This window comes from Ursus americanus, chromosome 21 (genome assembly GCF_024610735.1).
Source record: "Ursus americanus isolate L20-20 chromosome 21, mUrsAme1.1.p, whole genome shotgun sequence".
Taxonomy (NCBI): Eukaryota; Metazoa; Chordata; class Mammalia; order Carnivora; family Ursidae; genus Ursus; species Ursus americanus.
In genome coordinates, this window is record NC_142147.1 from 50544037 (window position 1) to 50561719 (window position 17683).

The 17683-nt window shown below is 43.4% G+C and overlaps 1 protein-coding gene across 1 annotated transcript in view; it reads right to left on the reverse strand.

Moving 5' to 3' along the window:
* Positions 1 to 4511: 4511 nt before the first annotated feature.
* Positions 4512 to 17683, reverse strand: part of LOC123776304 (orphan sodium- and chloride-dependent neurotransmitter transporter NTT5) — a 30989-nt gene continuing 17817 nt past the window's right edge. Inside the window, exons 3-13 of the mRNA XM_087870975.1 lie at positions 16301 to 16809; positions 15744 to 15901; positions 15427 to 15553; positions 15042 to 15217; positions 14480 to 14590; positions 14073 to 14314; positions 8005 to 8191; positions 7475 to 7676; positions 7168 to 7345; positions 5221 to 5404; positions 4512 to 5008 (exon numbers count right to left, since the gene is read on the reverse strand). Of these exons, the coding sequence (XP_087727101.1) occupies positions 4787 to 5008; positions 5221 to 5404; positions 7168 to 7345; positions 7475 to 7676; positions 8005 to 8191; positions 14073 to 14314; positions 14480 to 14590; positions 15042 to 15217; positions 15427 to 15553; positions 15744 to 15901; positions 16301 to 16809 (2296 nt within the window). The 3' untranslated portion in view covers positions 4512 to 4786. The remainder of the gene's footprint in view (positions 5009 to 5220; positions 5405 to 7167; positions 7346 to 7474; positions 7677 to 8004; positions 8192 to 14072; positions 14315 to 14479; positions 14591 to 15041; positions 15218 to 15426; positions 15554 to 15743; positions 15902 to 16300; positions 16810 to 17683) is intronic.

Here is a 17683-nt window from a genome sequence, read left to right on the forward strand (position 1 = left end):
TTGTAACAATACTCCCACCATTGGGTCTGGGATTAGTCTTGCTGCCATGGACACCTAAATCAGTGAGAAGACATTTGGGCATTTCTCTATTAGATGTCTACACACCCTACCACACAAAGTCCTAAAACTGAGGTTTTGCCTCAATTTGCCTGCCTAGACTCTAGGTCCACCTGCCCTATGCCATAGGTGGAAACACAGATGGATTTGTGGGTTTGGGGATGGGAAAACTGATGGAGACAATGTTGAGCTCATTCTGGGAAACAATAAGGGTGAGGGCTTATGGACACCAACTTCTGAGAAACGAACATCAAGAGTATCAGACCACATGACAGAAAAATACGTAAATGTAAGATCTGAGAAGCTAAATAAAAAATGAATTGAAAAATTGAATTGAGGGGCGCCTGGGTGGCGCAGTCGTTAAGCGTCTGCCTTTGGCTCAGGGTAAGATCCCAGCGTTCTGGGATCGAGCCCCACATCAGGCTCCTCTGCTGGGAGCCTGCTTCTTCCTCTCCCACTCCCCCTGCTTGTGTTCCCTCTCTTGCTGGCTGTCTCTCTCTGTCAAATAAATAAATAAATAAAATCTTTAAAAAAAAAAAAAGAAAGAAAAATTGAACTGAAAAAATGAATTGAAAATTGAAAAAATGAATATGAATTTATAACATATTTTGAATTGTTGAATTGAAAAAATGAATATGAATTTATAACATATTTTATCTTAGGAAACTATTTCCTAGGTGTATTTACTGAAAAGGCCTAGAAACAATGACAGTAGCAATGAACACCCCTAGCACAATATTGTGATCTCTAAACATCATTTCCCATCAAAAGGAACTAGCTATCCTTGGGAAAAAAAGCTGATTTCAGATCTGGGGTATGAAGTGTACAAATTAATCCTGATAAATAAGGGGAAAGAATCAAAGTTTACTTTGCTTTTCTCATATAAACGGTATACTCAGGTAGCAAATGTTTGGTAATTGGAAATTTCTTTTTCTAGAAGTATTAAGCTAATAAAAAAAAGAAGGAATGATAAAGTTAGAATACCACCATTTTATAATCTCTAATGAGTATGTACATCTAGCCAACAACCATCCATGGCTGCTCACATCACAAAAAGAGAGAACACCCAGAAATTTTTTGCCTCCTGATAGAAGCACATAAAACCATTCACGAAGTATTGTTGCCAGAATATTGATCCTAAAATGAATCAACTTGTTGACCTAACTACCAATTTATAAGAAATCCAGGGAACAGGGGGCATCTTAAATGACACCACAGGGAGGCAATTAGCAAATTCCAGATGGTTAGAAACTACAGAACAAATCACCCAGTTTCATCAGTAAATGCATTGCAAGAGAAAAAAGACAGAAGGAGCGCTATAGATTAAAAAGTTTCCCAATGGATACAGCAACAAACTGCAACGTATGAATTTTATTTGGATGATTCAAACAATCTAAAAGAATTATGAGACGGTCTCTCGAATAGTTAAACATAGAGTTGGCATATGATCAAACAATTCCACTCCTAAGTATATGCCAAGAGAAATAAAAACATACGTTCATCCAAAAAACTTTTACATGAATGTTCATAACAGCATTATTCATAATAGCCCCAAAGTGGAAACAACCCCAAATGTCCATCAACTGATAACTGGATAAATAAAATGTATATCTCTACAGTGGAATATTCAGCAATAAAAAGAAATAAAATACTGATATATGCTACACATGGATGAAGTTTGAAAATATTATGTTATGTGAAAGAAGCCAATCACAAAGGACTACACATGTTGTATGATATCATTTATATGAAATGTCCAGAATAAGCAAATTTCTTAAACCAAAAGTAGATCAGTGGTTGTCTAAGGCTGAGGTTGGAGGCCGGAGTGGTTGGGGTGACAGCAAAAGAAAGTGGGGTTTCTTTTGAGGGTAATGAAAATGTACTAAAATTGACTGCGGTGATGGATGCACAACTCTGTGATATTACAAGCCACTGAATTGTACACTTTAAATGGGTGAATTGTATGGTATGTGACTTATATCTCAACAAAGCTATTAAGGGGCGCCTGGCTGGCTCAGTCAGTAGAGCATGTGACTCTTCATCCTGGGGCCGTGGGTTGAGTCCCATCCTGGGTGTAGAGATTACTTAAAAAAAAAAAAAAAAAGTTTAAAGCAAGCCACAAAGCTGTTAAAAAAAGATAAAGCTACCACAAAAAAAAAAAAAAAAAAAAAAAAGAAGAAGAAGAAGGAGGAGGAGGAGGAGGAAGAAGAAGAAGAGGAGAGAGACAACCAGGAAAATCTGAACACTGACTGGGTATTTGATGATATTAAAGAATTACTGTTATTTATTTTACAAACAGTGATAATAGTTTTGTCAGGGTTTTTTTTTTTAAGCATTATTTTTTTAGAGATAAGTACTGACATATCTACAGATGAATTTGGGATTTGCTTCAAAATAATGGGGAGGCCTGTAGTGGGAGGAGGGAAAATGAAACCAGATTTGTCACCAGTTGGTTACAAGGTGGGTGATGAGTACAAAGGGATTCATTAAGTTATCCTTTTGTATATGTTTGAACATTTCCGAAATAAAAGGGCTAGAAGCCACAAGGCAAGAATCTTTATCAGGCTACCCCTGACTCACTGTGGGAACCCCTCTTTCTTCCGGGCCTCCTGATGAAAATTAAGGATGACAATAGCTATATCTCATACTATTTTTTTTTAAAGATTTTATTTATTTATTCAACAGAGATAGAGACAGCCAGCGAGAGAGGGAACACAAGCAGGGGGAGTGGGAGAGGAAGAAGCAGGCTCATAGCGGAGGAGCCTGATGTGGGGCTCGATCCCACAACGCCGGGATCACACCCTGAGCCGAAGGCAGACGCTCAACTGCTGTGCCACCGAGGCGCCCCTCAGACTATTCTTGTGAGGAAAGTGAAGATATGTGTAAGGTACCCTACCAAGGGACGGGGCTCCATTTTGTCTAAGGCCAGAGATTCCCAAGAGCAATGCAAAGGAAAATCTGCTCATCACACACAAAGGGTCTACGAAACCCGACACTGGACAGTAATGACCCCTAGATCTATGGAGAGAAGAACCTACAATAGTAATCGGTCGTTCTATCTATAATCAGTAGCCCTTACAGCAACGTGAGATATTCGCAATTCAAACAGCCTTGCGGTTAGGTGCCAAAGGACATTCAACAAGTGACCAGAGAATATAAAAATTTAGAGTGGGAAAAGACACACCAAAGTTTCATTCCACTCCCATCGGTTTATCCGGTAAGCCCCTTCTTTTCAATCCCTCTCCCACACGTTCCATTCCCAAAGCTGAAACTGGACGGGGAGGCAGAAAGGAGGATGAACACCACCAAAGGAAGGGGGTTCAAAACTCAGACCCTCTGATAATGAGAAGGTGACTGCCTCCTGTCGGATTTTTACCTTACCGGACTCAAGAGCACAGGGCTTCGGGCAGACAGATCGTTTAGATGGGGGCGGGGCTACAAGGTCCAGGAGCCAATAGGCGATAACCGGTAGGTTCACGTCCCGTCCCTCGCTCCAATCTTCCAAGCTTGCCCGGTGAGAAACTTCAGAGGTCCAAAGACTTTTGGGACCTCACGTCTTCCCACTCCCTAGGCCCATCCTCAGAGCCCCACCCGCCAATGGTTGAGATGTCTGCTTTTTCTTCTTTTGTCTCAGAAAGTTACGCAGAGGCAGCCACCCTATGGTAGCTAAGCAATCCAAAATACTGAGATCTCTGAGCATTAAGGGAAACTCATTCCTTGGATCTTCTGGTATCCCAACCACCACCAGCTACAGCTCCCATCCCCAGTCGCTAACTGACTGGCCCTATCTCCTTTTGGGAAGTACTTCAGCTCAGTTGTGGAGCTGCCCCTCCCACAAGTTCTGAGAGACCCACTCAGTCATCACCCACTAGGCAAATTCATTTGATTTAGCCGTTCAGTAAAACCTGCCATGTCTCCTACCACACAGATATGGGGCCCTGGCGGGCTCAGCAATATAGTTTGGTAGTTCCCTAAACTGGTTGTGTGTCGATTCAGTCTTGCAACCTCTTTTCAAAAATAATTTTTACACTCATTATAGGATTACCATGTCCCATTAGCAAGTGCATTAATATTCTTTCCATCCTTGCTGAAGCCACCATTTCCCAGGTTTGTCTTTGCTAAAGGCCAATCCCCAGATAAAAGCAAGGCTAGTAATAGAGCATCTGATTTTGCCAAGGCAAGGAGAGGGCAGGAATGCTGGGCTGGGCATCTGGCTCTCAAAAGAAAGAACTTCTGGGAAAAAGACATTTATAGGGAAAAAAAAGTCTGCTGACACTCAGTACTTGTAGTCCCAGTGGACTGATTTATTGACCAACAGCATTACTCCTCCAGCTCTCTTCCAGGAGCTGGACAGATGAGTCAAGAAGCAGATTTATTAGGCATTACTGATAGTGTATATGTATATATGTGTAGTGTATATGACATATACACACACACACACACACACACACACACACATATATACACACACAGAGGAAGAGGATGGGGAAAACACAATGACAGTGGTAATCAGGGAGGATGGGGGCTGGGAGGGGGCTCCAGAGTCAGACCTCATGAGTCCACCAAATAAGGCCTCTACTCTTGGGAGTAAAAGCAGTTCTGGGTCTGGGGATATCAACAGTTGCAAGCTGGTAGAGTTGCCTATTATGCTGTTTCGAGGAATGTGTGATGTCAAATGAATCAAGTTAGGCAATTACACAACAGGTTGACCAGCAACTTGATTATCACCTTATAGGATTTCTTCCTTTTGGACCTCTTCAATGGGTGTTGGCTGGATTAAGGGTAAGGATTTGGAGGATATCACAGGCTTGCCCTGACTTGTGGGGGTGAAGGAAATCCTTTGGGTGAGGCAATATACAAAATATGTGGGGATGGGGAGGGTGATAATGAGAAAAAGGGCAATCATCACAAGCAGCCCCCATGATGGATATTGTCGAAGCACCTCTTTTGACTGTGGAAAGATGGGAAAGGGGCTCAGAACATCAAAGTTCCCAGAAAAGGAAGGATTGTGGAAGGGAAGGGTGGGAGGCTGACCAGGGCATGGGACTAATGAGTCTGTAGGGAGTCAGGGAATGAGATGATAGGGTCTTTAGGCCATGGGTGGATTGAAAGATCCAGCCCCCACTCCCTAGGAAAGTCTGGTATCTAGGGAGGGAGGCTCACACTGTTTGAGTCCCAGGCCACATAGGTGATAGTCTTCAGAGACAGATGAATCAGAGTAATCACAAACAGGGCTAGCAGCACAACTGGAGACAGAAAGCACCACAGCCAACGAATGATGGGAGAAGCGAGGGGTCCCCACATGATCGCCAAGTCTTCAAGGAACCTGGGAGGAAGGGCCACAAGACTGTAGGAGGCCTAGTCAGACCTCACCCAGCCTTGGGGGTCAAGGCCTGACTGACCTTAGCATCTTTCAAATATTCTACTTTACCTCCAAACCCCTGCCTCAGCTCAAGCCTCATCCTCTCTTATCTTCTCCCTAGTCAGTCCTGCATCCCAACCCAAGAAAAAATTTTAAAACATCCCTCTACTGCTCAAAACCTTTCATGAGTACCCAATTCCCTCAGGATAAAGACCTAGTCCTTTCATTCATTCCACGAATATCAAAGTGTTTATGATGTGCGAGGGACTCTTCTACATGCTGGGTATCCATAGTGAACAACATAGACTGAAAAAGAAGGCAACACTTGACCTTCAGGGAAATGTTCTTAGTTTCTTCCAGCCCATGGATCGAGCCTCCTCTACTGCATGTTCTCAATCACAATAAATATCCAAGTGCGTCCTTTGGCCTAGAATGCCATTCTCTTTGTCTACTTATTCATCTGTCTGGACTATGCTCAACCACTTTCTCCTTTAGGGTGTCTTCCCGGTCTCTCCAGGTGGCCCTACAGTGCCCCCGGCTACCTGGACTACAGACTTACCACCTGGATTGGGATTACCTGCTTAGATAGGTCTTTCCCTTTGGTCTCTGTGTTTTTTGAGAGGAGGGGCTCACTCTAATTTATTTGTATCCCAGTAATGACAAGGCTTTCCCGACACAGAGAAAGCCCCAAGAAAATTTTCTGAATGAGTGAACCACTCTCACCTGAAAATGCTGCCACCTGAGCCTTCTGCTTCTGAATTATGCCACTTGGATGTCCACACACCAGCCTTTTAAAAAGTCAGGCTCAGGAATCCTTTGTGTTTGACTTGGATTTTCCTATTCTTCCTTTGCACAGTTATGTCTACTAAGTCCCTGTCCCTGATTTTCTTGTTCCCTCTTCCATGGTGGCTTTTCCTTGCAGCATTAGAGACATCTCTCAACCTACACCTCTAGCACCCTAGCCCAAGCCGTTGTTAGCTCTCACTTGGAATATTACAATAGCACCTGACCGTTCTCCTTGCTTCACTCTTGACTCCTCAAAGTCTATTCTCTACACAGCAGTCATAGGTATTTTTAAAAATAAATAAATCTGATGATACTACTCCCCTACTCAAAACCTTTCAATGCCTCCTGCTCTCAAGTTCTGCATGAAAAGCTAAGTCCTGCAATGGCTTAGAAGGTCCTACATGATCTTCTGTTATTTCTCTGGCTTCATCTACCAACATTCTACTCCAACCTGATCTCCTTGTTCCTCAAAAATTCCAGTCATGATGCATCCTCCTGCCTTGGTACTTAGTGTTTCCTCTGCTTGGAACACTTGCTCAAAATTTGTCATGGCTCCTTCCTTCATTTCATTCAGGAGTCTGCTTAAACGTCACCTTCTCAGAGAGGCTTTCCCTGCAATCCTATCTAAATTAATTCCCATTCTTGATCATCTTACTTTACCCTTTTTCTCCTGTCAATTATTAGCACCTGACATTTTTATACGTTCATCTAGTTATTGTCTGTCACAACCACTAGAATGTAAATCCCTTGAGGACAGGGATGCTTGTTTTATTCAATAACCTTGGTGAGTAAAACAGTGTCTGGCACATAATAAGCACTCAATAAATATGTTAAGTGAATGAATGAATGAACAGGTTTTTCAAGAAGGCCCTGAGGTTAAGGGTCCCTATGTCACTCTAGTTGGGTGACGACAGAGGCAGTAAGAAAGGGGGTCAACCTTCCCTATAGACCCAAGCTATCACCTCCTGGCCACATAGGCCCAGCCCACAGCTATGTTTTCAAGTATGATGATGATGGTTATGGGGAGGACCGTCCAGTATTCACTCAGCAGTCTGATGCAGTAGATGCCTGAAGGTCGAGTGAAGAAGAGGCCACACAGGAACATGAGCACAAAGACAACCACTGGAGAAAACATTGGATCTGGATCAAGGTCAGAGGTCTAGAGGTCTGGTTGGTGACAAGGGCTAAGCAGAGGTTATAGACCTGGGCTGGGTAAGAGTCTCAGAGAAGTCAGGGCCATTGGTGGGAGTAGGGCATTGGTCAGAGTACCTGTAAGCAGCTTTGTATGGTTCCTGAAAGAAGAAAAGGTGTCCTGGAGTGGGGTAAGGATGCCCTGCATGATCCCTATCATGCTGCTCAGCCCCAATGTCAGCAAAAGCAGGAAGAAGAGGATGGACCAGAAGACAGACCCAGGAATCAATGACATGGTTTCAATGAAGGCCACAAGTGCAAAGCTTGGGCCCGCCTTAACCTGTTGAGGGGAGAGAGGGTAGGAGTTAAAGTGTCCTTGAACTTAAAAAAATACAGACAAGGATACTATCTATCTTCCCTGGAAAACTCTCTAAAAGCTGTGGGTCACTGAGAAAATCAGATCTCCGGGCTGACCCTCTGATAAGGAAAACCAATCCACCTAACATTATCCACAGAAGGGCATTCTGCAAGCTATAGTTCTCTGCTTAGCAGGGCTGCAGGTTATCCTGGTGCTTTTGGGATTTTTTCTGGTGCTAACAAAAGCTAAAATTTCTGTTTCACTGAAGGCTTTGAGTAACTCTAGGCTCTCCTCACCTATTTTTACTGACCTTCAAAAACTGCTTCTCTAAGTTGCATTCAGTCACGTAGCTGAGGACCATGTCCTTGATGGGCTGGTGAAGTCTGCTGAGCCAGGAGTTGAAGATGGAGGATGGGTTATCAGCCAGGTTTGGAGGGGGCTGGGCCTCAACAGGCAGTTTCCCCAGGGTTACCAGCTTCGCAAGTGTTTCAGCATTCCTGGGGATGAGGAGTTGAACCACATAGAACAATCTGGCTCCTTAAAGAGATTGCCTTCTTTTCCTTTATCTTCTAGATAAGAAAGCACACCACTAACCTAGCACTACTGATCTAGGTAAGGTAGAGCCTGGGATAAAACCTAGAAGGTACCCACCTCCAGGATCATGAATTTGTGTGAGCCTGGAGAACTTATGACCATGGAGGAACCCCAGGAGATGTGTTGTCTATCATCTTTGCAGGGACTCTGGGGTACCTGCTGCAGTATCGTCTCTTATTCACCACCTACCTTTTCCCTTCCTCTCTTCTTAGACTAGTGGGTAAAAGGCAGTCTTCTAGGATTTGCATTACAGAATGTCAGGGAGAACCATTTACTTAAATTAACGTAATGCTCCTGTGGAGTTGTGCTATGTGAGAGAAACTGGTTCTTAGACTTCTTGATCTGAGCCCTGCTGACCTTTTTAACTGTACCTTCTTCCCATGACCTCTGCACATTTCATGCTCTAATCAGACTCAACCACTTACAGTTTCAGGACTGGCCATGCTCTCTCATGCCTAAGACCAACTCCACCCCCACTACCATTCTGCACTTGACTAATTCCTAAAAATCCTTAAAAATTCAGTTTGTTGCTCTATACAAACTGCAGTGGAAGGCTTGCCAAAACTTAGTGATAAGAGCAAAATGCAAGGTGCAGGGAAATAACTATAGTTTGATCACATTTTAGAAAATAAGATACATCCTCTTGGTAATAGGTAAGTTAAATATTTGGATCAGGGGCGCCTGGGTAGCGCAGTTGTTAAGCGTCTGCCTTCAGCTCAGGGCGTGATCCTGGCGTTCCGGGATTGAGTCCCACATCGGGCTCCTCCGCTGGGAGCCTGCTTCTTCCTCTCCCACTCCCCTGCTGTGTTCCCTCTCTCACTGGCTGTCTCTCTGTCACATAAGTAAATAAAATCTTAAAAAAAAAATATTTGGATCAACCCTCTCACTGTAAATAACTTAAAAGTCTGAAAGATATTTTAAATATTCTTTTTAATTTTTTAAAGAGTTTTTTAAAATTTATTTGACAGAGATATAGACAGCCAGCGAGAGAGGGAACACAGTCGGGGGAGTGGGAGAGGAAGAAGCAGGCTCATAGCGGAGGAGCCTGATGTGGGGCTCGATCCCAGAAGGCCGGGATCACGCCCTGAGCCGAAGGCAGACGCTTAACCGCTGTGCCACCCAGGCGCCCCAAGCATTAAAAAATCTTGAAAGCAACCTGGGAAAAAGGACACACTACATATATGGGAACAACAATTTGAATGACTGAATTTCTCATCAGATATGAAGGCCAGCAGGAAACAGTACATTTCTTAAGTGCTGAAGGAAAAGGACTGTCAACCTACAATTCTTTATCCAAAGAAAATATCTTTGGAGAATGAAGGTAAATTAGGGAGAGCAGGTGATATGATGAGCACTGGGTGTTATATGCAACTGATGAATTACTGAACTCTACATCTGGAACTAATGATGTACTATATGTCGGCTAATTGAATTTAAATTAAAAAAAAAGAATGAAGGTAAATTAAGGCATTTTCAGATGAAGGGAACTCTAAAGGTTCATTGCCAAAATACCTGCCAACATAAAAGAAATGTTAAAGGTTTCAGATGGAATCAAAGTAATCCAGGAGGGAAAATTCTAACTTCAGAAATGAAGGAAGACCAACAAAAATGGAAAGTCTCTAGGTAAATACAATAGTATATTTTCCTCCCCTTAAGTTTTAGAATATGTGTCAGTTGAAAGCAAATGTATGTTAATCGAAAGCAAAAGCTGTAACATTGTTTGATGGGGTTTTCAATATAAGTAAATGTAGTACATATGGCAACTATATCATAAAGGGTTGGAGGACAAAGGGCCCTGTATGATGGTAAGGTTTTACATTCCACTTGAAGTGGTAAAATATCAATTCTAATTCTGTAGAAAGTTAAGTGTGCACTTTTGTTGGGTTGTCTTCTTAGTGAGTTTTAGGAGTTCTTTACATATTCTGAATATAAATGTACAGATATATACATTTCTCCAATTTTGGGACATGTATTTTTATTGTCTTAATGGGTATAACTTTCAAAGAGAAAATGGTTTGAATTTTTCGATATCTGCCCACAGAATCACGGTTCCCTGCTTCATACCTCGAGACCAACTGCCAGAGATATTCTGTTTGTAGAGATCCAGATATTTAAGGCATCCAATTTTTTGTTTAAGTAGGCTCCACACCCTGCATGGAGCCCAGTGTAGGGCTTGAACTCTCAACCCGGAGATCAAGACCTGAGCTGAGATCAAGAGCAGGACTCAGCCAATTGATTCACCCAGGCACCCTGTGGCACCCAATTATTAGCTATAACAAGGGCTTACCTACTAAGGGGTGATGAGAACTCTAAAGAATGGAGGATCACAGATATAGAGGATGGCAGGCACTACCACCAGGCCTAAGGCAGATCTTCTAAGAAAGGAATGAATGTGGAAGAGTGATTCCCAGGATATATTATTACATGAAAAAAGGAAAAAGCTACCTATCATGTAAGAAAGAAGGGTAAATAAGAAAATATACATCTTTCTCATTTCTACAAAAACAGGAAGGATAAGCCAAAAAATAATGAGATTGGTTACCTACAGGGGATGGATGGGAACTGGGTTGAAGTGATGTGGAGGATTGATACTTCTCTGAGTATCCTTTTGTAGAATTTTGTCTTTTGAAACCATATTAATGTTTAACACTAAAATAAAAGTTTGGAGGGATATTAAAATTCCATACAAACAGAAATAAATTAATATAACTGTATTTCACATGAGTAACAATCATACTGAATGGAGGAAAAAGAACTAACCCAAGTAATTTTTCAACACAGTATTCTGACTCTAAAATTCAGGATAAAGACAAAAGATGTCAACAAATACTGAACCCTAGGATTAGTATGTTTGTTTTTGCAATGGTATGAGCTAGGAAATCTTTAACTATTTGCTGTGCATTCTACCATGGAGATTAAACAAGTTTGTGTGTGGGGGGGTGTGTTCGTGTGTGTGTGAAAGAGAGAGAGAAACAGAGACAGAGAAACAGAAAGACAGAAAAAGAGTTCATTACAATCCTAAAAATACTATGGAAAGTAATTTGGCATTATCTAGTGAAGCTACAGATACACGTGGTAGAAATATGGCCGTAGTGTTTTGCAGCTCCTCCCATCAAGAGGTAAAGTCTATTTTTCCACCCTGTGAATTTGAGGTGGATTTGTGACTTCCTTTGACTAAAGAAATGTAGCAGCAACAACAACAGGAGGATTCCCATGCTTAGGTTTCAACACTTTACTGATTCCATCTGTGTTCTCCGTGAACCGTCATACGAGGAAGCCCAAGCTAACCATATGGAGAGGCCTCCTGGAAGAGAGCAGCCCTTGTGGACCCGCCAACTGACTGGAGCACTAGAGTGAGCCCAGCCAACACCACATATAACAGAGCAGTGCAGTCTCAGCTGAGCCCACCTAAATGCAGAATTGTGAGTGCAAGCCTGACAGAAGAATTTTCCCACCAATCTATGGAATCATAAGAAATAATAACTCAGGGCGCCTGGGTGGCTCAGTCATTAAGCGTCTGCCTTGGGCTCAGGGCGTGATCCTGGCGTTCTGGGCTCGAGCCCTGCAACAGGCTCCTCCGCTGGGAGCCTGCTTCTTCCTCTCCCACTCCCCCCGTTTGTGTTCCCTCTCTCGCTGGCTGTCTCTCTCTGTCAAATAAATAAATAAAATCTTAAAAAAAAAAAAAAGAAATAATAACTCATTCTTGGTTTCAGCCACTTACTTTTGGAGTGATTTGTTACACAGTAATAAACAAGTGTGTCAACAATCTCACTCACAGATATATACCCTAGACAGATGTGCACATATGTAGGACATCAGGAACATGTATTAGAATATTTAGAGCAGAATTGTTTAAATAGCCAAAAACTAGAAAGCCTCCAAATGTTCAATAGTCGAATGGATAAATAAATTGTGGTATGTTCATATACTAGAGCACTCAGCATTAAAAGCAGACTACAGCTACACATAATATGGATGAATTTTACCAACATTCATTGAATGAAAGAAGAAAAACACAAAAGAATACCAAGAGAATGTACATATAAACGAACAAATTAAACCACATAAATGGACACACTGAACTATACTGTTTTATAGGGGCACCTGGCTGAATCTGTCGGAAGAGCATGTGACTCTTGATCTCAGGGTCTTGAGTTTGAGCCCCACATTGGGTGTAGAGATTACTTAAACAAATAAAACTTAAAAAAAAAAAAAAAGCTATATTGTAGGGGCACCTGGCTGGCTCAGTCAGTAGAGCCTGCAACATTCAATCTCAGGGTCGTGAATTCAAGCCCCATGTTGGGCATGGAGCCTACTTAAAAACAAAACAAAACAACTACATTGCTTTGTATAAGTGTAAAAATTAAACTATATTGCTTAGAGGGACACCTGGGTGGCTCAGTCGGCTAAGCGTCTGCCTTCAGCTCAGGTCATGATCCGAGGGTCCTGGGATCCCTGCAGTGGGGAGCCTGCTTCTCCCTCTCCTCCCTGGCTCGTGCTCTCTGTAGCTATCTCTGTCTCTCTCTCAAATAAATAAATAAAATCTTCTTTTAAAAATGTTTTTTAAAAGCTAATTGCTTAGTATGCATCCACAGATAATAAAATATATAGAAAAACAAGTAATTATCATAAAAGCTAGGATAGTAGCTAGGAGGAAAGAGGTTATAATTAGAGATACATTGAGAGTTTCTAGGGTCATTCTAGCCCTTAACATGGGTGGTGTTTGTTTTATAGTTATTTATACTGCACTTTTGGTTTTATGTGTGTTTCTATATTTATGTGTCATAATAAAATGTTTTTAAACGATAAAAAATGCCATTATACTCCCACCAGACTGGCAAAAATTTTAAAGTTTGAGCAAGTCTAATCAAATGTGCAGAAAGTAGAATACATGGAATTCTCACACATCATAAACCACTTTGGTAATGAGACAATAAAACTTTAGGTGTGTACCCCTTACCCAGCAATCCCATTCCTGAGTATATACCCTAGAGAACTCTCACACATATGCACGTGTATATGCCCAGGTTTATTCTAGAAGAAAATGGTGGTTATCTGCATGGGTTAGGATCACCAGGGACAAATTCAGTTTAGGTGTGCCTCCTCTGGGAGTCTCTCACTGGCCCAATCAGAATTAATGGCTCTGTCTTCTGTCTTCCCTATCATCCCTGCTATTAGTTATCATGAGTTTACAACTGTCCAATTATGTAATTTCCCCCACCTCTTCCCACAAAAACTGAAAACTCAGTGAAGGCAGGAACTATGGTCTGATTTACCTGTCCACATCTCTGTGGTACACAAAGAGTACTTTCTAAATGTCCAATGGGTGTTTTTGAAATTAGTGCCTAAAGAATGAAAACCAAGGGTGAGCAGACAATAAAGATTCTAGTTCTGAGGGTCCCTTTGGGATTTAAGTGTAATGGATTGACAGAAATCTCTAAATTTAGGAGTTGAAAGTTACAAGTGAGGGCATTCAGGAAGTATAAAAGTTCTCCAGATCTTGAATGTTTGCCACTTTTAACCTATCTCTGTGATGGCACTCTGAAGTGGAGAGTAGCAATCTCTGAGTTTGAAGATTTCTCGGGCCAGAAACGGCTCAGAGCAAGAAAATATATGACAGGGATTCTATTGTCTCTGTTTTTTGCTCCAGGGGAGAGTAGAGGCTTGCAAGTGCACCTGAGGTTGCCAGGTGTGAAAAGAAGTCTTTGCAGCACCTTGAAAGTTAGGGTCTCTGGGTTTTGTAGTTCCCTGGGGCTGGGACCCTCCCTAAGGGGCTGGCCTTACTTCTCATTGCAGTGGTGCGTGATGATTGTAGCCCAGAAGCCCAGGACACAGAAGGAAAAAGATGTGACCAGCAGCATGGTGAACAGGTTGACCAGAGCCACAACAAAGGCATCACTGAGACAGTTGGTAGATGGGTACATGTGCGAAGATAAGGAGACAACAGGGCCAAAGCCCAGACCCAAGGCAAACAAGACTTGATTTCCTGCTTGACACCATACATTCATGTTGTACATAGCCGATATCTAAAAAGAAGACGACAGTATAAGGAGAAATGTCAAAGAAGGAGAGGAAAATCTTAACAGAAATGGGGGGAAGGACGCGGGTAAACAATGCGGAAAGGATGCCCTAACAATAGACAGTGGGTGTCTTGCAAGGCCTGGTGGGGAAATGAGGGAGATTTACTTTACCTTGGCAAGCAACAAATGTTGAAAGCCAAACGCTGCCCCTTCCAGCAGTAGACTCCGGAAGAGCAAACAGAGGATGATGAAATAGGGGGCTGGCACCAGGACACACATTACCTGAATTGAGAATGGGGCATATCAGCAACCATGTACCAGTGGGGGGTCCACCAACGGTCAGCAGGGATCAAAAGTACTGAGTCAGGGGGTGCCTGGGTGGCTCAGTCAGTTAAGCAGTTAAGCGTCTGCCTCTTGGTTTCGGCTTAGGTCATGATCTCGGGGTGCTGGGATCAAGCCCCACGTATGGCTCGGCCCTCAGCAGGGAGTCTAAGGATTCTCTCTCTCCATTTCCCTCCCCCCACTTGTGTGCTCTCTTTCTTTCTCTCTCTCTAAAATAAATAAATTTAAAAAATTGTTAAAGTGCTGAGTCAGAAATAAGGAGTTAGAAGACAGTTTTCAGCAAAGGTCAAAGGCTAGTGGGAGCCAAAGACCAGAAGGAATGAGACATTAGATCAGTGAGAACAATGCTGGATGAGGTCTAAGGCATCCGAGAATGTCAATGGTGGCTTACCTTACCAGTAGACTTGAGCCCATTAATCGTGAAAGCACCAACAAGACACCAAGACACCAATAAGGGCAGGTTCAGACTGAAGACTGGTGACCCACCATCCTCAATTCTGTCTGAGGCCTTCAAGGTCACCCGGTACCAGAAGTACATGAAGGGTGACGTCCGTGCACATTCGGGATCTGGGGGGACCTGGCTTTGGACATGCCTGCTAGACAGGGTGACCCCTCCCCTCCTCTTTAGCCCTTCCCCCATTTCCCGCTACTCCTTCCCCCTCCCTTTTCTTCTTTTTTCTACTATTTTCCTCTTCTTTATCCCTCTTCACTCCTTTCTCTTCTTCCAAATACCCCTCCAGCTGTTTTCCCCTTCTCCTCTTTCACTTCCTCCTCACCAAAGTCACTGGAGTTCTCCAATAAGGGACATTTTTCCCATGGAACTGGAAAGTGGAAGGACTGGCCCAAGTAGAAGAGGGTCCAGGCATTGACCACATTCAAGTACAAGCCGGTGAGGAAGCATACCTGGGGGACAAGGGGGAGGTGGCTGGGGAGGAAGGATGAGGACAGGCAAAAAGAGGGGTCTGACAGAGGACTGGGGAGGACTTGAAGGGACTGGACCCGTGGAAGTGAAGTCATGGGACCCATCCCAGGACAAGGGTTGGGGTGGGAATGGGGCATAAAGAGTAGGCCTGGGCAGGCCAGGACTCCTTACCATGAAGCTGGTATACCCCACACCACCAATCCAGGGGCTGATGACCTTCCACGTACCAATGCTGCCCTGACGCATCCTCTGACCAGCTGCCATCTCCAGGAATAAAAGAGGAACCCCAACCAAGAACAGCATGAGGATGTAGATGATGAGAAAACTGCCTGTGCAGGGAGTCAGGAGGGGCTCTGAGAACCACCTGGCGTTTCAGTGCCTGGACTTCCTTGGGGGTCTGGGAAAATACATTCCCCACCAGTGACCTCCCTCAGGGCCACTGGCATCAGGGATCAACTGTTTCCACATCCCTCATAGTCCCAGGTGTCCCTTGGATCCCCAGGTCCTGGAAGACCCAGATGCTTAGTTTCCACCCCGTTACCCCCGACCCCAGCCTCCAACCCCACCATCCATTCTGATACCCTGTACCTCTATCCCTCTTATGATTCTAGGTGTTCAGGCACCTGACTCCTATTCTCATAGTACCAAGCTTCCAGCCTCTACAGATCCCAGAGACCTTGGAGTTTAAAGCCCCCTGTGGATCCATGCTTCTTGGTCCCCAGACTTACAACCTCCATTGTGAAGCCAAAGGAGGAAAAACCGCCACATACTGCTTATCTTCATGGAGTAGCCCACCTGAGTCAGGATGTACTCAACCTTATTGGACCAGCATGGACGGGTAAAGAAGACCTCACTCTTTTCCTTCTCTGCCACTTGCACCTTCTCAGGTAAGGGTTTCTGGTTCAGCGCTTCGGTAGCCTCCACCTCCAGTACATCAACTGGCCTGCATTGGCTGGCTCTGCACTGGGCCTCACCAGCCTGAATCTCCCAGGCCAGAGCCTTCGCCATCCGGGTCTTCAAATCCTCAGATTTTGAAACCCAGACCATCGGAGGCCAATTAGCTATTCTCTTATCTTCCCAAGTCTGGCTTCTGGGTAAAGCCTCAGAAAGCTCTATCTCAGGAGGTAAGGCTTTTGTCAGTGAAGATTTTGAAACCTGGGCCTCTGTCTTCATTCCAGGCAGACTCTCTGGAGCAGCTCCAGCTTTTTCTAGGGGGTACTCACCTTCCTGAGTAGACCTTAAAGACACCAAAACCTAGATTTAGATTTCAGAGTTAAGAAATGACTTCCAAAACAACCTCAGCACATACATAAAGCAAACTTTTCTGTTCCTACCACCACTGAAATTCAAAGCACACAAAATCTCTTACGTAAGTTTTACCTCTTAGAAATGTTTTGGTGCAAGGGATAAGGGTCGAAATAGCCAAGCTTATAATTGGGAATCGCACTCAAAGGGTTTCTGGAAACACTGAGGTATAGTCCCTACAGAGGGAAGTACCCTTTATAGTGGGCTTTTGAATCAAAGAAACAAATTTAAGGGTGACTGGCTGGCTCAGTCAGAAGAGCACGTGACTCTTAAGTTCAGGGTCTTGAGTTTGAGCCCCACGTTGATGTAGAGATTACTTAAAAGAATAAAATCTTAAAAAAAAAAACCCACAGATTTAATACCACATTTTCCTTACAACCTTAGGAAGGTTGCTTTACCTCTCTGAGCTTTCTCTTCTATAAAACACCAGGTCTCTGCTCAAATATCACCTTACCAGAGATGTCTTCCCTGCCTGCCTATCTAAAATAGCAGCTACCAGGGCACCTGAGTGGCTCAGTCAGTTAAGCTTCCAACTTCAGCCCAGCTCATGGTCTCAGGGTCCTGGGATCCAGCCTTGCACTGGGCTCTATGCTCAGCGGGGAGTCTGCTTCTCTCTCTCTCCTTCTCCCTCTGTCCCTCCCCCCACTCATGCTCTCTCTCTCTCAAATAATTAAATCTTTAAAATTAAATTAACTTAAAATTAAAAAATAAAATAGCGGTTACCCACCCTCAATATTCTCTCCATCCTACTCCCCTTCATTTTTCTTCATAGCATTTTTCACCTCCTGGTGTGATTATCTACTGAT